This window comes from Eptesicus fuscus, chromosome 18 (assembly GCF_027574615.1).
Source record: "Eptesicus fuscus isolate TK198812 chromosome 18, DD_ASM_mEF_20220401, whole genome shotgun sequence".
In the NCBI taxonomy this organism is placed as follows: domain Eukaryota; kingdom Metazoa; phylum Chordata; class Mammalia; order Chiroptera; family Vespertilionidae; genus Eptesicus; species Eptesicus fuscus.
This window is the reverse complement of record NC_072490.1, coordinates 55,592,887-55,616,660: the sequence shown is the minus strand read 5'-3', so window position 1 is coordinate 55,616,660 and position 23,774 is coordinate 55,592,887. Positions and strand designations below refer to the sequence as shown.

Genomic DNA, 23,774 nt, shown 5'->3' with positions numbered 1-23,774 from the left:
ATAGTTTTTCCAAAGATAATAATCACATGGTGCCTGCATTTTACCATGGATCTGAGTGCATCCTCAAAAAATGGAATGTAAAAAAAACCCAGGGCATTTTTAGAAAGTGTATGCTATCTAGCAACTTTGTGTACTTATAGAAAATGTTATAAAAATAGAAAAAAAATGTTAATAGTTTAGAGCATTCACATGCTACTTTTCTAGAATTGACACTGTTACTAATTAAAATGAGTACATTTTCAAATTTCAACTGGTCACTTTCTCCAAGTTTAATGTGTTTGGTCAGCAGAAAACATCATGTAGAAAATGGAAGTGGCTAAAATGTGTATAAACCCATGTCAAGTTTTAAAAAGGACCTCATTGGGACATCAAAATTATAACTAAACTATAGAACAACCATCATTCAGAACCACCTGAAATCGAGCTGAATGGAAGTCCTCCAAGTAAGGATGTATAGAAGAAGCCACATCAAGACTGGTAGGAGAGATGGAAACATGGACTAGACTGGGCCCATGTCCACATGTGGCAGATAAAAATCGGGAGGGATATCTCAGCTGCAAAAGCCCCACACCAGGATCCCCGGCCCAGGGTTCCAATGCCAGGAAGAAAAGTCCCCATAACTTCTGGCTGTAAAAACCAGCGGGATTGTGGCTGAGGGAGACAGAGGGCTGCTGGAGTCCCAGGTGTTCCTCTTAAAGGGCCCACACACAGACTTACTCAGACTCACTCATTCTGAGCTCCAGCACTGGGGCAGCAGCTTGATGGGTACCCAGGTACAGACAGGGAGGAAATGAATTCTCTGGCTTCAGGGCCAGGGCTGGAGAGGTGGCTTTCTCAGACAAAAGTGCAGGCAGAGGCCATTGTTCCTTTGATGGGCCCTTTCTCCACAGAGCTGGTGGGCAGCTGCCATACCTGAGACTCCATCAACCTGGCTCACACTGTTTGCCTCACCCTGGTGATTCCCTAATACCCAGCCCCAGCCAACTTGTGGGCCCACCCAAGCTGTTTCCAGTGGCTTTTCCATACGAATGGACTGTCTTGGCTCATGCCTCAGACTTTCCTAAAATCTCTCAAACAAGAAACATCTGGCCTGAGAGTACCTCTCACTAAGTGGCTCCAGGCCCAGCACTAGCAGCAGCCAGCCTTGGTTCACAGCTTGGCCTCTCCTGGGCACCTCCAAGCCCAGCAGAAGTAGCAGCCATCTGCAGATCGCTTTGTAGTTCATGCCAGGAGGCCCCAGGCAGAACACAGGCAGTGACTAAACTTGGCCTGCACCTCCCAGGAGGCCCCAAAGCCATGGCATCTGGTTAACAGCTTCAGACCACATCAAAGCACCACCCAACTACCTCCACAAGGGACACACTCAAGGGTGGACTCAGCAGTCACTAGAGCCCAGCTGAAGTAGGTCCTGCTCCTTGGGGTGGGCCCCTGCACTGCTGATCCTCCACAGTGCTCACAGCCAGTGCTCGAAGCCAGTCCTTGCAACTTATTGGCCTGGGGCTAAATCCCTGCTATTGACATGCCAACAGCAATCAAGACAGGAGGGTATACACAGCCCCCACAGGGGTTGGGGCACACACCTGGAGTCCCCAGCTCAGATGAACAGGGAGGCCCTGCCACTGGGCCCTACAGGACACCTACTACATTAGGCCAGTCTACCAAGCCAGGGAGACTGAGCAGCTCTACCTAACACATAGAAGCAAACTAGGGAGGCTGCCAAATGAGGAGACGAAGAGCCACCAAATGAAAGGACAAAACAAAACTCCAAAAAAGAACTAAACAAAATGGAAACAAGCAATCTACTGGATGCAGAGTTCAAAACACTGGTTATAAGGATGCTCAGTGAACTTAGTGAGAACTTCGATAACATAAAAAAGGATATGGAACCATAAAAAAGAACGAGTCAGAAATAAAGGATATACTAACTGAAATGAAGAGTAATTTATAGGGAGTTGATGAAACCGAGAATCAAATCAGTGATTTGGAATACGAGGAAGCAAAAAATATCCAATCAGAACAGCAAATAGAAAAAAGAATCTCCCCAAAAATGAGGATACTGAAAGGAGACTCTGGGACAACTTCAAGCGCAGCAACATTCACATCATGGGGGTGCCAGGAGAAGAGAGAGAGCAAGAAATTGAAAAACTATTTGAAAACATAATGACAGAAAACTTTCCTAAACTGGTGAAGGAAACAGACATACAAGTCCAGGAAGCACAGAGAGTTCCAGTCAAAGAGGCCACACCAAGACACATCATAATTAAAATGCAAAAAGTTACAAAGAATTTTTTAAAATATGAACAATAAAATGACAATAAATACATATCTACCAACAAGTGAATCTGAAAAACATGATAAATGAACAAGCAGAACAGAAACAGACTCATAGATACAGAGAATATTTGGACGGTTGCTAGATGAGAGGGTTGGGGGATGGGTAAAAAGGTGAAGGGATGAAAAAGTATAAATTGGTAGTTACAGAATGTCATAGGGATGTGAAGTACAGCATAGGGAATATAGCAATAATATTATAATAACTATGTATGGTGTTGGATGGGTATGAGATATATCAGAATGATCACTTAATAAATTATGTAATGTCTAATCACTGGGGTGTACACCTAAAATAATATAATGTAAACTTTAATTGAAAAATGAAAAAATTATTTAAAATTTTTAAAAGGATCCCATTGGAATTCAATTTTATTCAGACTGGAAATTTATAATAAAGTACTAAGGTTTTATAAAACAGTATTTGAAATGCAATATGAGTGTTTACTGTGTAGTATATCATTTATAAAACCAAGTTGTCACCGAGTTTCTTAGACATTTAACATAGATGTGCATTAAATAGTCTCACAAAGAAACCTTTGAAACATTTTATTCTTAATATTCGGGTCAGGATACAATTCCTAGACTATGTCTGTGAAGACGGGATGCCGTCACTGTGCTAGAGATGAAGGCTGCAGGCTGGCTGACAAATTAAAGTGCAAGGGAAGTCAGGAGCACGTGCCGTGGCCTCTTATTCTGGGTCACAGCGCCCCCTCATGGAGCGCTGCTCCACTGTCTTCCCGATTCAGCCGGAGGGAAAACAAAGTGTGTCCTCTTCACCTATGACATCACTTTGTATAATCTATTTCTAAACACAACACATGGGAAAGGAGAGGAAGAAAGGAACAGAATATATGAACACATGCTATCTTAATTCGATGTCTATCTATAAAAACACATGGTTGTAACAATTGCTGCTTAAAGTTTCTATGAACTGCCAATGCTGGTGATCACTCCCACTTTCATTCCCATTTTAAAGTCTTTTCCTGGATCATCTAAAGATGCTTTTCAGATTTCAGACAACCAGCTATTAAGTGTCCTCGCTGTGCCCCTAAGAAATTAAAACACACATTCCTTTTAAAGTTGAAAACGAAAAAATATAGGAAACGTTATCTTAGACACCTTTCTGTTATTATGACAACAAAAAATGTGGGATATAAACATGACTTGTTTATTACTTTTTAAAGAAGACGGTACACAGCTGTGAGTGCCTTAAGGAAGATGACATTCAGTTTTGCAGCAAATACCTGCTAGTAAAAACACATGACTAGCATTTCAAAAATTACAAAAATTCGACAAAATATTCTCCTAAACAGCTATCTTTATATTTGTAAACAAAATATAAACAACTGGTTTGTCCAGTTTCCTCTGCATGTCAAACAGGAGGCAAAGTGATAGAGATCATTTTTTATTTTAAAACAATAAACACTAAACTAATTTATAGCCCACATATGATCCTGGGGAATACATTTGGAGGATGCTGGGGGACTGAACAGGCTAATGCATGACATTATCTACATGAACAGTCTTTCCATGAACTCTACCGTTCCTTTTTTTCCTATGACTGTATTGTGGCTGTATAATCAATTCCTATATTTTCTTTTATTCCCCTACAGACATAAGTGTGCTCCATTTCCTATCAGTTTTCATAAACATAGTTGAAAGTTCAGACACACGGTTCCTGGGCCTTCTCTCTGTAACATCAGAGGTGTTAACAGTTTGGCCTACAGAAGCATGCGGCCATCGACTGTTGGGTGGTATGTCCCCCTCATCTCAAAAATACAAACAGAAAGTGGGTCTGGACGAGCAACTGCACCTGGCGCTCTGCGGCAGCCCTCGCCAGGCCGCCGGCTCACTCCTTCGCTTTGCTGAGATAGTCAGTGAGCTTGCCCAGGCTTTCCTCCTGCTGCTCCAGGGCGTCCAGCACGATGCCCATGGGCGTCCTCTTCAGGCCGATTCCCTCCATCTTATTCTCCAGCTTGTTCTTGAGGTTCCGAAGTCTGAGCGAGGCATGGATGAACATCACTGCAGAGAGGGAGACATGGAGACACGGTGAGCTGCCTCCCTCCCATCCACAGCACACCCTCTCCTCCCCTCAGTCCCCGCCTTCCTCAGCTGGAGTCCACCCAGTTCTCTAACTGGTCCAAACCCTCACTCGCCACTCGGACCACACAGAGGCCTTATCGGCGTTTTCTTTTCGTGAGAAGAAAGGACTTGCCTTCAGCAGGAAGGATGCGGCCCAGTAGCCACTCTTCCCACCTGCACGGATGCCGCCACCTTCCAGCTGCTACCGCAATGCCCACATTCAAAGCCACCAACATGCTCCGGCCACAGCCGAGCCCGCCTCGCACTGGGTGTCCAGAGAGGAACTCGAGCTCAGCTCTGAGAAAACCAGGGGCGTGTGGCGAAGCCCAGCCAACAGGCAGCTTTCTGAAGTGTTGGATATAGATTTATAGACAAAAACTAACAGTTCTGTCAATTTTTAAAATAGCTTATTGATTTTTAGAGAGGAAGGGAGAAGAGAGAAACATCCATGTGAGAGCATAGCATTGATGGGCTGCCTCCTGCACGCCCCCAATGGGATAGAGCCCATAACCTCTCAGTGCACGGATGCCCAACCAACTGAGCTGACAGCTTTATAGATTTAATGTGCCTCATGTTCCCCAAATTTGCTTCGTCGTTGAGAATTACCAAAGTTTGTTTATTAAGAAACAGATTTGCCCGATCAGCATGGCTTAGTGGCTGAGCGTCGACCTATGAACCAGGAGGTCAGAGCACATGCCTGGGTTGTAGGCTCAAATCCCCAGTGTGGAGCGTGCAGGAGGCAGCTGATCAGTGATTCTCTCTCATCATTGATGTTTCTCTCTCTCTCTTCCCCTCTTCCTTTCTCTTTGAAATCAATAAAAATATATATTTTTTAAAAATATGGTTGGAAATTTTATATTTTTATTTATATAAGCATCCTGGGTGATCCTCACAATCACTGAAGTTTGGGAATCACTTACCTTGTGTAATTTTCCATGGTTTATAGAATGTGTGAACTACAGCCCATATACTGTACCTGGTCCAAATCACACGGCTGCTTCCAGCAGGTCCAGGAACAGAAATCAGACCCTTTGACTCCCTACCCGTGATGCCCCTCGCTACACTGCCTGTCTCGGGCTCTGAGGTGAAAAGGTGCTCAAGGTAACAAGCCGTGTGCCAAGCAGAATCACTGAACTACTGACCGAGCCGCTAGCACACAGGGACAGCTTGAAGAATACTTCAAAAAGGCTGAATTTGCTGGCTTAAGTATTTGTCAAACATTGTGTGGGATTCATCTATAAATATTCTTAATCTAACGCAACACCAATTGGTTTTTACTTAATGGAATACTGCACATGTAAAATGCTATTAAGAGTTAAAGGGGCCCTAACCGGTTTGGCTCAGTGGATAGAGCATCGGCCTGCGGACTCAAGGGTCCCAGGTTTGATTCCAGTCAAGGGCATGTACCTTGGTTGTGGGCACATATCCAGTAGGGAGTGTGCAGGAGGCAGCTGATCGATGTTTCTAACTCTCTATCACTTTCCCTTCCTTTCTGTAAAAAATCAATAAAATATATATTTTTTAAAAAAGTTAAAGGGATGTTCCTGTCACTTAATACACTAGAATTTTAATCAGATTTCTGCCAGTGAGACTGAATTTGATATATTCTCTATTTCAGGCTTCATGTGCCTGGAATCTCAGTTTAAAAAAAAAAAAAAAAGCATGTAAAACTTACAAACTATCTACTCCTCACAAGAACTGGAGGACTTGGTATCGATTTCTGGGCCAATTATTTCTATAGGCTTGTACAACTTTTGACAGCAATAACGATCTTCTTTTTGTCCCTCTCGCTAGAGAAAATTAATTGAGAAAGTACACTCGAGGAGAAACTCCCGTGGGCAGCTCCAGGCGCTGCCTCGTGGTCTCCTGAGCAGCTCAGAGTAAGTCGTTGCTTCCCAATGACATGCACTCGCCCCGGAGTGAGGACTGAGTGGCACGTGAAGACTGACCGCAGACCCACGCTCAGACGAGCTGCACCCCGTGCGGCTGGGCCCCGGCCGGCCGTGGCTGGAGCTGTATTTCTTTTGTTCACCTTGTGTCCCCAGAAGAGGGCTGGCACTGAGCAGGTGCCCAGGACATATTTGTAGAATGAATGTACTACAGGCTGGATCTGCTATTTCAGAACATTCTGATAATTTTGCAGACATGCCAACACACATAAGAAACAGGTGATGATGTAATACCTTCAACAATAAATAATTTAAATTTAAAATAAGAAACAGGTTATGTAATTCCCACCGAACAATCACTCCCACGTGGCTCACTTACACAGCAAAGGGAACGTGATGCCGAACACGAAGACCATGACGCCCCCGAACATGGATATGAGGAAGTAGCTCGCCACCATGACCACCATGACGAAGGTCGTGGGGTACCGCTTCTTCATGCGGCGGAGGACGTCCTTGTTGTGGGCGGCCCACACAAATCCTGTGAACACGAGCACCACCACAACCCCCCCGAGGATCATGTTGAAGGGGCTCAGGAACCTGGAACGTGAGAAAAGGGGGGCGGGGTCAGCAGTGGCAGCAGCGGGAAGAGGAAGATGAGGACAGGAGGGTCAAAACAAGAGGGCAGCATTTACTGAGCATTTTATCTGAATTGCCTCATGTAATCCTTAGAACCGGAGAGAGTGGACACCACTCGGCCATTTCTCGAAAGAAGAAACTTAGGTGCAGAGGTGAGAAATGGTGGAGGTCAGCGTCACTCCCACCACGCTCGTCAGTTCATCTCATTGGAGGCCCACGGGGTTGAGCTTGTCAAACCTAGGAGACCCCTTGTTTGGAGGGGCTGTGTTTAGCGTCCATTCTTTGGGCTCTAGGACATGAAGTCGTATTTTCTGGGGGCTTACTTAAATCCTTACAGAAATGGCCATGACAGGCGAATGTAGCATGAGCAGTGGTCACCACCGGCGGTCCGCGGGCCACTGTGGTCCGTGAGGTCCGGAAGGCTGGCGACCGCCGGCATAGAGGTCACACCATAGCCTCCACGGGCCAGAGCTAGTCTGCAGTCAAATTTGTGTCTGAAATGGACAGTGCATTAAAAAAACTTTTACTCAAGTCCCAGAGTTTAAAAAGTCCATAAAACTTGGGATTTCTTGCTTCTCAGGAAACATGAAAATCTAACAAGACCGGGTCCGCTTTCGCACATGTCAGCAAGGGCTGGAGTTGCCTCCCTGCTCAGAGAGAACAAACATCTCCCTCGTGCCCGGTCTCCACCACCGCCGGCATCTCTGACACAGAGGCCCCGGGCAGCCGGCATTCCTCACCGTTCACCTAACAGCTGGCCTGCATCGTCCTCTTACGTGACCAGCCCAGCCATGGAGGCATTTGAGTTTATGATTCCTGGCACAGAGAGTCCATTGTAGTTCTTTAAAAGGGCCCAGAGCCTCACTGGGAGATGGGTTACCAACTGGAATTTCCAAATACAGAGCTCGCAGATTCACGGGCCCCTGAGTCAGAGGTTACACTACTGTTGATAATGGGAGAACGCACTGTGCAGAGGAAATTCAGACCAAGTAAAATGACTGGGCGCTGCACCCCACCTCCACCCCACCCACTGTGCATACAAAGCCCTAACAAGGCAGCGTGGTCAGCAAGTACACAGTCACTAGCATTCCACCCTCCCAAGAGGCTAAGAGCATTTCACTGGGGAAGGGCACAGAGGGACTGGGAGGACAGGGAGACAGGAGAATGACAGGTGAGGCCCGCAGCTTCCTCCCTCTGAACCAGAGGACGCTTCATATTCGTGCTGGGACTCATATGTAGGATAACTAAGAAGCTTTTTAAAAATCCCTTTCAACGTTAGCTCCGATTCTACCTCTTAAAACACAAAAGCTATTTTAAATAGTTTCAAATAGGAGTGAACAAATTGCATACCTTAATGGGTGAAATCAAGGATATAATCAATGTCAAAATGCTTTAAGAAGGTATTCTATTAAAAGGCATGGATTTAAACAGTGGCACCTAATTTAAAATTAAATCCTACAAAAATAAATTGCTCATTTCATTCAAAACTCTTGCAAATACTTAAATCCATCCCTAGAATAAAGTCTAAGGAAATAAATAAAAATGCAAAGATTGAGTTGTAATATGAGTGGTATTTATGATTAAAAACTTTTAGAAATAACCTATAAGGACCAAAATGTACTAGATGGCGGTAATACAGCAGTTTTTTTAAAGCTCAAGTATAATTAATAATATGGAAGATATTAATAATATATTGCGTGGGTAAAATCAACCGGAACACAGTCTCTCTGTTAGGTTAGATTTATCGTATTTGTTATACAGCTCAGAAGCAGAAATTATTACAATTAGTATATTATTTTGTGATCAGAAATAATATGAACATATAAAAAAATAAAATACAAAAACATATAATCAGCTGTTCCCAGCTCCGCACCCAGGCGTGGCACAGCCAATGCAGCATGAATTTCCACTCCTATGCACAGTGAGGCGTCCCTTCTCTCACTCCAACCGTGGCTCCTGCCCCCAAGCTTCCCCGCATCCAGCCCACGAGCTAGTCTGTCTGTCCTCCTCTCAGTTTTGCCTGGATCTAACTAGTCTCTCTGTACTTTTTTCATTTCTTTTCTTTTTAGAATTTTATGTGGTTTTACTCTACCTCCTGACTTAACCTGGTAACTTGTCTGAGAAAGACACACATTTCCTTATAGGCCTCAGGAAGAAAAGAATTGGACAGGGCAAAAGCAAAATCCTCTTTAGCAGGCGGTGGGGAGACTCCGTGGAGAGGCCCAGAGACGCTCACGGGTCAGTAGATCTCATCCTAACACCAAAAGGAATCTGAGAGAAATTACACTAAAGACTATAGTTGTTACACTGGGTAGTAGGATCATGGACAGTTTATTTCCACTTGCTTATTTCTATTCTCATGTTTTTCTCAATAGCCAAGTATTTCTTAAATATTTTTTTTAAAAAATTGATATTTAAAAACGAACAAATGAAAGTGAGAAAAGGTACCTGAGAGAAACAAACCCTTTTACGTAGCCTTGACGTGGGCCTAGAACTCACCCAGATGTTTCTGAGCTGTAAAGAGGAGAGCAACACTAACGCAAAGAACTAGAGTGGAGGGTTCAAGCTTCAGGAGGTCCTTTGCATGAAATGTAAATTGAAGATGGCTGGTTGGCAGCAAAGTGTCAAATGTCTCCTACTCAGTTCTTTCTAGAATACCTATTAGAATAATTCATGAAGCGAGCACGTAATAAAACGCATGCCGAGCTTTTTTTATTTTCCTCTGGACAAGTGAAGTAGATACCAGGGCTGAATGTCTAAATAAAGCCAAGGACAAAAGAACAATGAACAATCCAGGCCTGACTCCGGCAACTCCAGATCTGCTCTCCACCTGTTCCCGCTGCTCATGTTCAAGGGGAAGGAACAGAGCAAACAGACAGAACTGATGGGAGTTTACAACATGCCCAGCCACAATCTATAATTAGAAAGTAACGAAGTTTCTAAGCTGGAAAAAATGAACAAAATTACTCAGAGCAGAAATGACTTCCTGCTTTATTCGGATTACAGGCAACTCCCTTCTAAGAAACGTGAAATGCACACCACTTCCAGTAGAGCAAGTATGTGCACACACCAGCCAGAGGGAGAGAGAGGGAGAGAGAGAGGGAGGGAGAGAACGTGGATTTTCGGTCTTTGGCGGAAAAAGTACCTAGTTTCACAAATCAAAAGCAGAACAAAATCTTCAAAGAGGAATCAATTCAGTCCCATTACACAGATGAATAAGCTGAGGCCCAGAGAAGTGAAGAAATATATTCAGAGGGATACAGGGGAGAAAAAGGGTGTAAGTTGATGTAATTGTGACAGCAACTCACAATATAAGCCATTCTGTGTTGCTAACCAGCCTCAGAAATCTCTCCCCCAGCCCAACATCCTAAGAAACCCCATTCTTCTAGTTGGGATAAGCAACTCCGGATCATTCTGGGAAGTCCCTAGCACTCTCATTCCCTCTGAAGGAAGGCAGCTATTACTAGGTGTGGACACATGCCTCGAACACGCAATGTGATTCTGCTACCTGTAGCCACAGTGCCAGCACAGCTGCTGAAGGGGAAATCTTGGCCAATCGCAGAATTTGAGAGCTGGGGGACCTTGAAAACTCACCTCATTCTACATAAAATAAAAGCAAGCTAAGGAACAGACCAGTTACTGAAACGGAGACCCTCAGATCAGTTCAAGGGCATACTGAGTCACTTGTTTCAGGCTGCAACGCCAAGAACCAGAGGCAGCGAGCTGTTTCCTGAGCAGTAGAAGCAGCTTTTATAACGAATCACAATGTTCTAACCCAAAAAGCTATCTTTGCAGTCTGGCTCCTGCGGAAGCCTGACTCACCAGGAAGGGGAACAATCCTCACAGTGAACTTCTCTAAACTGCTAACGTGTTTTCACAGCCCTCAACAGCCAGAGGGATCATGGCAATATGAAGCCACCCCTCCCTTTCCTTGCTTCTCATTGCTTTCAGAGTAAGAACAGAACTCCTCCACATCTACCAGGCCTGCAGAGTCCGGCCGCCTGCCTCCAGGGCCAAGGCCCCGCCGCTGACACGACACCGACACCGACACCGCTGTGTAGTTGTACCCCCAACAGGGGACCTCGGCTGGAGGAGGAAGAGGAGCCTGAAATCCAGCCACACGGCCATGGCCGAGCCTCCGTTTGGCTGAGGCTGCATCTGCTAGCCGCAGGTTAGGGGCTCTTCATACAGCAGGAGGAGCCAAGGCCACAGCCGCTCTGGCACGCGCCTTCACACACCCCCTCCTCCTGCTTCGGCCCCACCCGCCGGCTGCTACCCGCTTCCGGAGCTCACAGCTCACGGTGCGCTGGCCTTGCCCTGGCACAGCCGTCCTCCCCCTGACTCCTCCCGCCCTCACAGCTCCGCTCAGTCCCTCTGACCGGGCAGAGCACCATCTGCTCTTCTGCCCAGCACGGCACCTGGCAGGGGCTTTATCTGCGTGAGTACTTTGCACTGGTGAGTACTGGATGAGTGCTTGGTCTCCCACTGCAGATCGGGCTCCACAAGGGCAGGCACCGTGACATTTTCTCCCCAGCACCTAGCACAGAGCAAGTACTATTCAATAAATATTTGCGGAAAGAAAGAAAAAAGCTAATAAGAATCTAGCATATGTTCATGTTATTGAAACAAGCCCAGCCCTTTCTATGGCCACAGATGAATGGACGTGCGTTTGATCTTGGGGAAATCACTGTTGTTCTCACTGGACACCGTTACCGGAGAAACAGTCCCTGTCTCTGTGCCTTCACTGAGCTGTGATGAAAAAACAAAGAAAGAAGCAAAAGTAAGAAAAATCACCCAAACTCCCTGGGAACGTAAGCAACAATGAGGTGTGATCAGTGAGGTGTGGAAGCGCTGTCCCCCGGGCAGGTGGGGCCAGGCGAGGCCCAGCCCCCGACCTGCCCAGGTGGGCCCGCTGGCTCTGATGGCGCCCATAGCCCCCACCGCCTCCTGTGGGGACGTGCGGTTCTTTCTTTCTTTCTTTTTAAGATGTGGGGCAAGCAGAAGTGTTTTCTCTTTCAATCCTCACCTGAGGATATGCTTATTGATTTTTTTTTTTTTTTAGAGAGAGAGGGGGGTGGAAGAGAGAGAGAGAGGAGAGAGAGAGAGAGACTCAATGTGAGAGAGAAACATCGATCCCCTGCCTCCTCCAGTATGAGCCCCGATAGGGCACTGAACCTGAAACCTTTCGGTTTACCGGACGATGCTCCAACCAACTGAGCCACACTGGCCAGGGCAATGTTGGTTTCACACGGGCTTCCGTCCTGGCAAGAACTATTTCCACTGTCAAGTAGAAATGTAAATACACAGCCGCTCTGAGTACTGGGAGCAGATTTCCTGGCCCAATGGCCAGAGCAGTTAAGACAAGACGGGAGCCTCTCTTTGGTCCCAGTAACCTGCCCGTGAGATGTTCCCACCAGTGACCGGGAAGCCCGGGGTGCTCACTGCACTTGCCGTGTACTGAAATGTGTCGCACCCCTGGGAACTGGCAGCCACTGGCAGCTACCGGTATTCACAGCGAGACACCCGATGAACCGCCATGTTTGTCTGTTTGTGTTTGCACTTATCCAACGAATTGCTTGTTTTATTTCTAACATACAGCGGGTTGGATCTGTGTTAGAAGTCACTATCTCCTACTCCCCTCCGCAGGGAGCTTCCAATAACCGTCAGTTAAAGGCTCGGATCAGACTGCAACAAACCCTTTAGGAACTTTGTATTCCGGCAAAGGTCTAACAAACACAGAGGTAGAGAGAATGGGACAACGAAGCCTCACGCACGTGCCTTCAACAATAAGGAACCAATGTTCACTCTCACAAGTAACGCTTTAGAACTGAAGTGGGAAGATACTCGTTTATAAACTGTTCTTTCTGAATGCTCTTAGTAGAATAAATTAAGTTGTCACACGGCACGTTCTTACAGAGTGGGAGCGAGGACGGGTTGGCCAAATGCTGAAGAGCCCAGTGACACATGAGCTCCCTTCGGGTGAGCGTTTCCTGCCTGTTGCCGCCCACCCTTCCGCTCCTCGGGGACGAGGGGCCGCTGCGTGAGGACATGAAGTAGGAGCCGGAGAACCAGAGCCCCGTTTGCCGCCTCAGATGGGCTTTGGCCGTGCGCTCCGGGCCGGGGGGCCGGGAAACCTTACACATTGTGGTCAATGCCCACAGGATGGCGAAGCGCCTGCAGGTTTTGTCTAAGATCACGGCACGGAGGTGCCCCCTGAAACAAAGAGCCCCCCTCGGCAGGAGACAGGGGAGGGTGTTCTGGGTAAATATTCTGAAGCCGCGTGATCAACAGCAGAATTCATCTGTCCAAAGCAGCATAGTAACAAATTTCCAACAGCGCTACTCCATTTGGTGTTAAATGGATAGGTCAAGTTTATCTTTTAGAATTGGATTTCCTGTACAGAGATCTCGTCCTCTAATAAGTTGAGAGCTTTTGCCCTCTAAAAAATCCAACACATGCTCACTTATTTTGCACATTTATCCGGAACCACTGTTAATCCTTACGGAAATAAAGGGATAGAAATTACCAACCGTGCTGACAGTGGCAGGGGACATTAAAAAAAAAAGTGTGGAGAGATGTCAAGAAGAACAAGGTTACATAGTGTCAGAAGATGATTTAGAGAAAGACAATCCTTATTAGATGACACATTTTGCAAATTATTTGAGGTCAAAATTGTAGTGTGTGTAGACCTTCTAAAGTCCTGTGATCAGAAGAAACACACAATGCACCGGGAAGACAGGCCAGCATGAGGGCTCTGCGAGCGAGGACAGGAAGAGGAATTCTGGGAGGACTCGGGAGGGCTGTGCGGACTTGTATTCCTGCCTGTATCCTCAGGGCTCGCGTGGTGTCTGGCACAAAGTAAGTGCTTAGTAAAAGGTCTCTTTTCTGTTTATAAATATTTTTTTTATTGATTTCAAAGAGGAAGAGAGAGGGAAATATAGAAATATCAATGATGAGAGAGAATCATTGGTCAGCTGCCTCCTGCACGGCCCCTACTGGGGATCAAGCCCACAACCCAGGCATGTACCCTAACCAGGAATCAAACAGTAACCTCCTGGTTCATAGGTCAAGGCTCAACCACTGAACCACACCGGCCAGAGTGTAAAATATTTCTTGAACCGAATAGAAGGAGAAGGATGAATAAAATTTAATAACAGTTTCGCCTGTCCACATACTAAATGCCTCTCCCATTTTCAACATCTGAGAGTTTGTAAATTTAGAATCATAATGTACAGAGGAAATAAAAGAAGGCAGACTGAAAGCGATGTATGTTTACGTAGATGTGTGTTTCTGAATGCTTGCTTTGCCTGAACTTGCTGAGTGATGAATTCGTACGTGTCCAGTGTTGTCCAGTTGCCACTCTAGATTCTAAATACAGCGAAGGCAGGAGCACAGCTGTTTCACTCTCCACGGCATCTCCTGGCAGTGTCTGAGCAGTTGGTAAGGCTTCATCCACTTTGTGGAGTAAACGAATGAAGCGACACAAATAATAGTAATATCATACAATTGGTGTTGAAGCTGATTAATCTTCAAAAACATTTCCACTACGTGTTAGCATGAACAGGCTGCAATCAATTTCATATGCGAACGTTTTAATACATTCCTATCCTAAGCATCCCCAGGCTCTCTTATTGCTTTCTTCCTCTAACTGGAAACTTGGTTTTCCATTCCTGTGGCATTGAAAGGTCCAAATAACCAAACCATTTCTTAATACCAGATGCTGGTAGCCACAGTCCTAGATCATTTTATGGGACCGCACTCATTCTGAAAAGATTATAGCAACGCTCTTTTAAATTGAATTACCAACCCTCCAAAAAGTCCTTTACATTTCAAGCAACTGAAAGCATGAAGGGGTAACTCTAGTTTTCACCTGGTAACAGGCCACAAGATGATGACATACTTTCTACGAAAATAATGGGCTTTTCCATTTATCAGCTGCATTGTGCTTTCTTAAAGGGAAGGCGTGAATGTACACAATTGAGCATAAATGTGCCTTTCTAATTGGAGGTGCAGTGGAGGCACTTATGTGTTTGAAACCCTGTGTGTGGTTGATCTTCTGATACACCAGGAAATATGGTTCTGCTAGCAGGGCGGAATTTGTGAGAATAAGACTTGCAAATAGTCTTGGCCTGCTTGGCTCAGTGGTTGAGCATGGTCCCATGCCCCAAGAGGTTGCAGGTTTGATTCCCAGTCAAGGCACATGCCCAGGTTGCGGGCTCGATCCCCAGTAGAGGGCATGCAGGAGGCAGCCGATCAATGTTGTTCTCTCCCTCTTCTTCGCTCTGTCTTTAAAAATCAATAAAAACCTTAAAAAAAAAAAAAAAGAAAAGACTTGCAAAAATACAGATGTTGTGAAAATCAAGTAACTATTCAGGAGGAAATGGTTAATCAGGAGCTTTAGGATATCTGCAATATGATTAAATGGGAAAAGCATTTCACTTTATATCAATAAAAGCAGCTGCTATTGGCAGCTTTGGTTCCGATTAGCCACATGACCTCAAGCGTTTATATTTGTGAATGCTGGGGAGTGGGAGGGGGTCAGTAGCTCTCAACTTCAACTTGGTGGTGTATACCAGAATAACTTGGGGAGTTCAGATAAGACTACGGATGCCTGGATCCAGTCAAGAAGTATATATTTAGAATCTCTGAAGGTGACACTGGGGCATATAGGTATAGTTATTTAAATTTTCTCAATGTTTCTTTTGAACCAGACCAGACTTGTCCTTCTTAAATTTTCATGTGCCTGTGAGTCATCTGAGAGTCTTGTTAGAATGCAGATTCTGCCCCAATAGGTCTGGGGCCTGAGATTCTGCGTTTCTCACAAGCTCCCAGAGTGAAAGATGCGGTTCCATGGTAGAGTTCTCGGGCTCGAAGCTTCTGACATTCTATTCAGCACATAGACATTCCTGTTCACAACCAGAATGGCTCACATGCTTAGTGCTTCCACTGCAAGTGCTATTAGATGTTGCCTTCGCTTTTCACTTTAAACATAGAGGCAGAGGCTTCCATCGCTGCGTGTGTGCTCCAAAGAATATCTAGTGCCGAGCTGTCTCCTGACAAGGGTGGAGAAGATAAGCCATGTCCTCGTCATCTTAGACATCTTTCCTTTCTGGATTTAAAGGAACACAGCCATTTTCAGCAACACACACTTTGCTCAGCTCGCAGTTCATGTTTTTCCTTTAAGTCATTTAGTCTCTTCTGAAGTGACGCCTGAAGCTCAAAAGGAAACTCAAGTCTTCAAGGGAAGCAAAGTTCTATAAGAAACACAAGCTGCAATTATGACAAAACCACTAAAGTTTCCATCTAGTACTTCTGCCTAAAGAACAAACAAGTTGTGAGAATTTTGAATATGCCTGTAACCTAGGATTTACTAGAATAAACTCCTAACATTTCAGTGTTGGCATTTGCGAGGCCTTGATGAGCTTTGTTTTAAGTCATTTAATTCCTATTTTATAACAGTAGAACTCAAGAGAAAGTGAACTTTCAATCAGAAAGCTAATAAAAGCAACTGCCAGAATTCTGTTAAAAAATAAATAAAAAGAACGAGACTGTGGAACTAGTAGTCTTCTAGGCAGATGGAGAACGATAGCATAACAATTGAATAAATTAAGGAAAATGATCAAAGCTATGTAAAGCTTCAAATACACTCCACTCTTATATTTGAAAAGTCAGGAGCTAAGTCAAAACGCTTCCCTCTGTAATTACCAAGAACTCATTTTGTAACTTGTTATAAAGCCACTTGCCTTTAGTGATGATGTTGAAGAATCATCACCATTTTCTTGGCAGTGCAGCAGAGGTTCTCAGTCGGAGGGGGGGGGGCGGGTTTGCTCCCCAGGGCACATGGGCAACGTCTGGAGACAGATCTGATTGTCACAGCCTAAGCGGAGGGTGCTACTGACAGCCAGTGAGTCGAGAGCAGGGATGCTGCTCAGCACCCTACGACACATAGGACAGCCCCACAACAGAGCCACGCGAGCCAAATCCAGCAGTGCTGAGGCTCAGACACCGTGCAGGAGAGTCGTTCATCAAAAGACGACAAGGGCAGCATGCATTAGTCTGAATTATAACGCTTTTTAAAATTGAGTTTTTACACGATAGTAGTCCTAACCAATATGTAGCAAGTGCTGTCAGCAATGAGCCAGTTAGGATCACGTAAGGGCATGTTGTTGTTATGAACTGGCTTGCTGCCATGTGTTTCATGATAATTTGTTCCATTAAGGAGGTTAAAAGTGACCCTGTGATCATGTTGAGGCCTTACGTTCATTATTTACTCCGTGCACTCACCAACTAGCATCCGCTATATAGTAGGTCTCAGAGATACAGAGAATAAAAGTAAAGATAACTACAATAACAAGAAAAAAATAACAGTCACAAATACAACCCATAGTCTCTGGCCTCGAGAAGTCCGCAGTCCAAGAGTGGAGGCAACTTAAAAGCCAGGAAAGATACAGGCAAAGGTGAGGGACCCAACTCACACAGGGAGTGAGGGACAAAACACAGTATTTCTTCACAGAATGGTACCAAAGTTGAGTCTTGTGGGAGAAGCAGGAGGAGGTGAGTAAGATGGGGACTAGAGTTTGGATGGAGAGAGCTGCTGGGAAAAAGATGCTGTCTATATTTCTCAGTAATCTCTATGATAACACCAACAATGATGAAAATTAAGAAGTAACATTTGTAGCCCTAGCCAGTTTGGCTCCGTGAATAGTCAGCCTGTGGACTGAAGGGTCCCAGGTTCCATTCCAGTCAAGGTCATATACCTTGGTTGCAGGCCCGATTCCAGGCCCTGGTTGGGGTGCATACGGGAGGCAACCAATCGATGTGTCTCTCTCACACCAATGTTTCTCCCTCTCTGTCTCTCCCCCCTCCCTTCCACTCTCTAAAAATCAGTGGGAAAATATCCTCAAGTGAGGATTAAGAAAAAAAAACAAAACAAAACAGAAGTAACATTTGTGGACCAAAAACTCAGAGCACTGTTCTAGACTTGCCTGTATTGACTCAGGAATCCTCCTAGAAGGCCTGGGAGGCAGGTCTACACTTAGTCTCACTGCACAGAGGAGGGTGCTGAGGCACAGGGTGGCTCAAGTGACCTGCCCAGGGTCACACGGCTGCCGACTGGCAGTTGGGATTCAAAATGTTCTTAATCTGGCTCTGGCGCCTAAACTCTCCCCCACTCCCTCTACTACGTGAAGACTCAGGAGGTCTGACGACTGTCTTCCACACGGGCTATCAGTTAAGAGACTTAGAGTTAACGTAAGCGGCAGAGGAGACCTAGTGAGTGGAAGTCACGTGGCTGGTAAACCATGCTTTTAGGAAGACCAAATTTGTAACCATGGTTCCCAGGCCCTGTCTGATCAGGCCCTAATCCCTCTGAACTTCACCTTGGTACAGGCAGTCCTTCCCAGTGCTTTGGAGCTAGATGATATCCTCTTAGTCTTCCCCCCCTTCCTGCAAAACTGAAGAGGGGCCCTCTCTATCCTCATTCATGTGGGATCCAACACAAGAGCATTCAGAGCTGAGACTAGAACCCTCCCCAAGCCCTGGAAGCCCTTCCTCCCAGCAGGGGCTGGGACCCGGCAGGACACCCTGGGAAGAGGCCGTCCCCCAGGGAGCAGACAGGCCACATTCCATACAACCCGCCCAGGGTATCAAGAACTATCAGATGCCAGCAGAGGATCCAGATCACAGCCTCCAGCACTGCTCTGGCCCCGCCCATCTACTGACTTCATCAACAGAGTTCTCTGTAGGAGAAATGTTCCAGAATCACCTTAGCTCCCTGACCCTGAAGATATTTGGTTTCTTCCAGCTTTAAGAGACTATAATTCTAAACCTCATGACTAACAGGAAGATGGCACAGTAGCTCAGAGTACAACTCTGGGGCTGAGACTTTGAGCAAGTCATTTAAGCTCTTGGAGCCTCAAGTTTAATAGTACAGGAACAGTAATATCACATCTCATTGGGCTGTATGAGGGGATGCAGGTAAATTACTTTATTATAGACCAGAGGCCTGATGCACAAAATTCGTGCAAGAGCAGGCCTTCCTTCCCCCGGCTGCCGGCACTGGCTTCCCTCCGGCACCCTGGACCTGGGCTTCCCTCCTGCCGCCTGCAGGTACCTGGGTCCCCAGCTTCCCTCGCAGCCCCAGCTTCGTCCAGAAGGACATCTGGTCTAATTAGCATATTATACTTTAATTATTATAGATTATAAAGAAAGAAAAGGGCAATTTGTGGGGAAAAAACTATAGGCTGTGGATGTTTGTAGACATACAGAAAACAGTTGAAGATCATACAGTAAGTTCTTACTGGGCTACAAAGGAAATCTCACATTTTCTACAGTTTTCACAACAGCTTACAGCCTATATATTTTCTACGTTTTTAAAAATAAGAATAATAAAAAATAAACATGGCTATTTTTTATCTTCAAAAATTTCGCTGCCAACCGACATCTCCCACTTGAAAAGGGAATGAGAAGGGCGAACCCTCAAGCTGTCTGAGTCAGTGAGCTCAGACACCACAAGGAGGGAGCTACCTTTAGTCAAGGAAGGGCCTGCCTCCCAGGGAGAAGGAATTCCAGCCTGGCGTGTGGGGCCTGGGCAGAGCATCTTTGAAAAGCAATGTTTTTGTTTTTGTTTTTCTTTGTTTTTGTTTTGGGAGGGGGCACTGTTACATTTGCTTGGTCTGTGTCAAGCCGTGCCCCAAATCTAAGTTGGTGAGATTATCTCGAAACAAACAACACAAACCCATAACTAGATCACCCGATAAAGTGCCTCGCTCGCTTCTTTACAAAAAGAAACAAAGAAGAAATCAAAACGACAGATACAATCCTACTTACTATTTTGTTTTTTAAAGCATTTTGAGTGTTCTAGGACATAAGCCTCAAGCATCAAGACCGGGGCAGCTGCCTCAGGCCTGCTCCACCCCAACTAACGTCAACGCGGCTGCCGCTCGGACTCAGCCTTGGCGGGGCGCCGGCCCGCACCCAGCCGTTCTCGGAGGGCAGTTCCTTAGGCAACACGGAGGACCCAGGTCACCGTCCACCGAGCCCACAAACGAGCGTCCGCTTCTGCGTCGGGGTGCCTGTTCTGCACCCCCCCCCCCCCCCCGGAGACTGTGGGCTCCCCGCCGTGCGCTTTGGTCCCACAGCTCGGGCACGACGCCGGCCCCGGGGCCAGCATTCCCGCGGCCCGTCTCGCTGGCTCCGAGCTTGGCGCAGAGGGGAGCCCCGATGAGTAAGTCCAAGAGCAGCGGCGGCCGAAGAGACCGCCCGGCGCCCTGCCCACACCGCGCCCGGGCTTCCCGTCCCCAGGCCGGCGGCTCTCCCTCCGCGCCCCCGGACAGCGGGCCGGTGACGCCCTCTGGTTCCCGGGGCGCACGGGGCCCGCGGAGCCTGCGGAGGGAGAAACGCCCCTTCCAGGGCGACCCCGCGAAAAGCAGGGCTCCGGCCGCCCCGGCGTGTGCACGTGTGAACCTGCCGTGACCGGGCACTTCTGGGCGCGGGGGTGGGAAAGGCCTCGGAGACCGAGAAGGGGCCACGCCTGGGCCCCAACGAAAGGACCCCATTCCTGGAGGCTGGAGGTCGGCCGTCACCCCGCGCTGGGCGATGCGACCCCAGGGAGCACCCCCAACCCCCACCCGCACCCCGCGCCCCAAGTTCGGCTTTCGGAGCAGAGCGCAGGCGCGGCAGACACGTCGACGGCGCGTCGCCCCCTCCGCGCCCTCCCTACACCTGCCGCCCGCGGGCCGGGCCGGGCCGGGCCGGGTCCAGCCCGGGTCAGGCTTCCACCACCTTCCTCCCTCTCGTTCTTAAAAGACGGGGGCACTCCGCTATCACCCCAGCAAGATCCTAATCCGAGCCCCGGAGAGAAGCCTTTGCTCTTGCCCGAGACTCGCAGCGTTTCCGCCCGCCCGGCCCCTGCCTGGCCCCGGCCGGCCCCCGCGAGCTGCCCCGTCAGTGCCCCGCGCGGACCCCACTTACCCCACCACCGAAATCATCATGGCAGCCACCACCAGGTAGTTGGTCTGGTAGTAGAGCAGGTTGCTCACCACGCGGTTGTTCCATTTGGAAATGTCCCTGAAGTCCGGCCGGGCGAAGCGGTCGGAGCCCGGGAAGAAGTCGTCCCAGGCTCGGAGCGGGGCGAGGTTCACGTCCATGTCTGCTCTGGGCCGGGGCTCTCCGCCTCTGGAATCCGGAGGCGGCGGCGACGGCAAGCGCCCCCGGGTGGTGAGCGGTGACTCTGCGGTTGGCGGCAGCAGACCCGGGGGAGTCGGAGGCGGGAGGGCGTTTCTCCTCCCCTCGCTTCCCGGTGGCGCTGCGTGGTCGGTCGGTCACAGGGCCGCTGGGATCCTGCGGCAGAGCCCGCGGCAGCGTTCCGGAGGGAGAAGAAAGGACCGGAAGGAGCCCGCGGAAGTCCCCGCTGGGCGAGGTGGCAGCACCTTCCCTGGAAGTCCGAGCACAGCCTCCGTTAAGACACCCCTTTGGCGCGTTGAGAATGCGTGGCCTTGGGGGAAGGTTTTGCAGCTGTTCAGACGCCAGCCTAAGTGAAACGGAATGGAGGCAACGGTAGTGTTACTGGAGGATGAGCTGGTTTTGGAAGCTAAGTCCTTACTAATTTCTGCACATCTGAATGTGATGATCGTGTTTTCTCACGCGTCACTATGAGTGAAATCAGATTGGCAAAATCGGGAAGAAGACTGTAGAACTGAAGGGTTGGTGCGTTCTCTTCTTTGTTCGCCATGTCTATTCTCTCCGGGCAAAATTATTCCACGACTGTGCCGTTCTGATCAAGTGGGCACTCTGGGCACGCCAGCCCGATCTGGACACGCTGTTTGCCTTTGAAAGCAAACAATGGTTTGCAGTGAACTATTGTTCTGCACTCAGTGCTTACTGGGCAGAAACATGGATTCCACTCAAAAAGACCTTTCTTGGTTTTATCCTAATATTTGGGGACAACTTTCACTAAGGGAGCACAGTGGTCCAAGGCTACCTGTCACTACTTGAGCCAAATTAAGCAGAGACAGGGTTGAATCATGTATGAGTGTTTATTCCAATAATGCTGGCAGTATGGGAGAGCAGCAGGCCATCCTGGAAATTCTGCTCTAACCTCTCCTACTAATTCTCTATGATGTTAAAACCCAGCTCAGTCCGTTCCAGGACCGGAGAATGGTCAGCATTACGGAGGCAAACTCCCCGAGGGGGTCAGGGGTCCAGGCACAGCAACCAAATCAAAGCTTGTGCTGTTGTTCCTTTGTTCTCAAAAGGTATTTTCTTTCCTGAGTCATGGACTAACCGGGCTTAGAGGTGTGTCTTATCTTTTTAAAGCCCTGATTTTCCCTTTGCAGAATGTCCTCCAGAGTCCCAGGGTCTGTAAGAAAACCTCTTATCTATAGGTAGTAAGGTGAGTAATCATAAACACCTGTGGTCCTATTCTTATTACATGCCTTCCCCCTATCACTTTAATAGATAATGGTAGTTTTGTATCCCAGCCCAAACAATTTAGTTGTACATTCCCTGCTACAGCTTCCAAAGGGTCCTCCCTCCCCCGCCCCCCCCCCCCCCCACCGCCCAGTTAAGGGGCTGGTTGATATAGTAAACCTCCTTTTATCTCAAATGCATGAGGAAAAGTATTTTAGTTAACTTCATGGTGTGGTAGGGAAAATTCAAAGATGCTAGTGTGTAAGGATAACAGTCTCTAAACATGCAAATGGTGCTGTTACTAAAAACTGAATTCACTATCCACATGCCACCACTTTTCAAAAAAAGTCAGAAAATAAAATATACCTAAAGCAAAGTCTAGAAGACATAATTTGATTTTCCTTGATGATTTACAAGGAAGTTAAGGAACCTACAATGACTCTTAAGGAATACTCCAGCCCGACCGGTGTGGCTCAGTGGTTGAGCATCGACCTATGAACCGTGAGGTCACAGGTTTGATTCTTGGTCAGGGCACATGCCCAGGTTTCGGCTTCAATCCCCAGTGAGGGACGTGCAGAAGGCAGCTGATCAATGATTCTCTCTCATCATTGAAGTTTCTATCTCTCTCTTCCTCTCCCTCCCCCTCTAAAATCAATAAAAATATTATTTTTAAAAAAGAAAAGAGCCCTAGCTGGTTTGGCTCAGTGGATAGAGCATCGGCCTGCGGACTGAGGGGTCCCGGGTTCGATTCCAGTCAAGGGCATATACCTTGGTTTCGAGCACATCCCCAATGGGAGGTGTGCAGGAGGCAGCTGATCGATGTTTCTCTCCCATCGATGTTTCTAACTCTCTACCCCTCTCCCTTTCTCTCTGTAAAAAATCAATAAAATATATTTTTAAAAAAGAAAAGAAAATACTGCTGTCATTGGTGTTGAATAGAGTTTAAAATGTGAAAATACTAGTATTCCTGAGTTCTCACATTTTCTTGATTCTAGAAAAATGGGAAGATTTAAAATCAGAGCAAAATTAGTCCCAACTCCTCCATTTCTTGCTGGTGACTTTGAGAAATTACTTAGTTTCATTCAGCCTCAGTTTCTTCATGTGTAAAGTGGCTATACTAAGAACTTCTGCCATGAAGTTGAGTAAGAGTGAATGGGAATTGCTTAGTGTATAGTGAATAGTAATTGCTCACAGTTAGATATTACTGTTATTGCTATTAATAACAACACAGCCCATGATTCATTTGGTATCATGGTATTAATAGTGCTTTAACCTGATTTGTTTTCTATGATTTCATAACGAACACCCACTGACTTTGCTCTATTTTGTTGCAATTTTGTTGTTGTAGTTGTAGCTGGGTAGACTTGGTAGGATACAAGAGGTCGAAAATTTTTAGTGTGATGTCAAAGATATTTTGTATCCCTT

General features: G+C 47.0%; 1 protein-coding gene across 2 annotated transcripts; it reads right to left on the bottom strand.

The window, feature by feature from the left end:
* Positions 1 to 2,864: 2,864 nt before the first annotated feature.
* Positions 2,865 to 21,352, bottom strand: ARL6IP5 (ADP ribosylation factor like GTPase 6 interacting protein 5). 2 transcript variants are annotated; one of them, XM_054708110.1, is made up of 4 exons: positions 20,913 to 21,352; positions 6,685 to 6,902; positions 4,148 to 4,356; positions 2,865 to 3,139 (listed from the first exon to the last, which is right to left on the bottom strand). In XM_054708110.1, the coding sequence occupies exons 1-3, from the start codon at positions 21,086 to 21,088 to the stop codon at positions 4,184 to 4,186; spliced, it is 567 nt and encodes a 188-aa protein (XP_054564085.1). In that variant the 5' UTR covers positions 21,089 to 21,352; the 3' UTR covers positions 2,865 to 3,139; positions 4,148 to 4,183. The 2 variants fall into 2 exon arrangements, with proteins under 2 accessions (XP_054564085.1, XP_008152376.1); XM_008154154.3 differs by lacking the exon at positions 2,865 to 3,139 and having other exon boundaries at positions 3,482 to 4,356; positions 20,913 to 21,341.
* Between the last annotated feature and the right edge of the window lie 2,422 nt (positions 21,353 to 23,774).

What these genes read in the sequence shown, in the direction of transcription:
- ARL6IP5 (XM_054708110.1), bottom strand. Translation starts at nt 21,088, where the DNA reads ATGGACGTGAACCTCGCCCCGCTCCGAGCCTGGGACGACTTCTTCCCG. An exon ending in ATGATGATTTCGGTGGTGGG is followed by an intron (nt 6,903 to 20,912) that starts GTAAGTGGGGTC and finishes CTCACGTTCCAG; the next exon opens with GTTCCTGAGCCCCTTCAACA. An exon ending in CATCACGTTCCCTTTGCTGT is followed by an intron (nt 4,357 to 6,684) that starts GTAAGTGAGCCA and finishes CCCTCTCTGCAG; the next exon opens with TGATGTTCATCCATGCCTCG.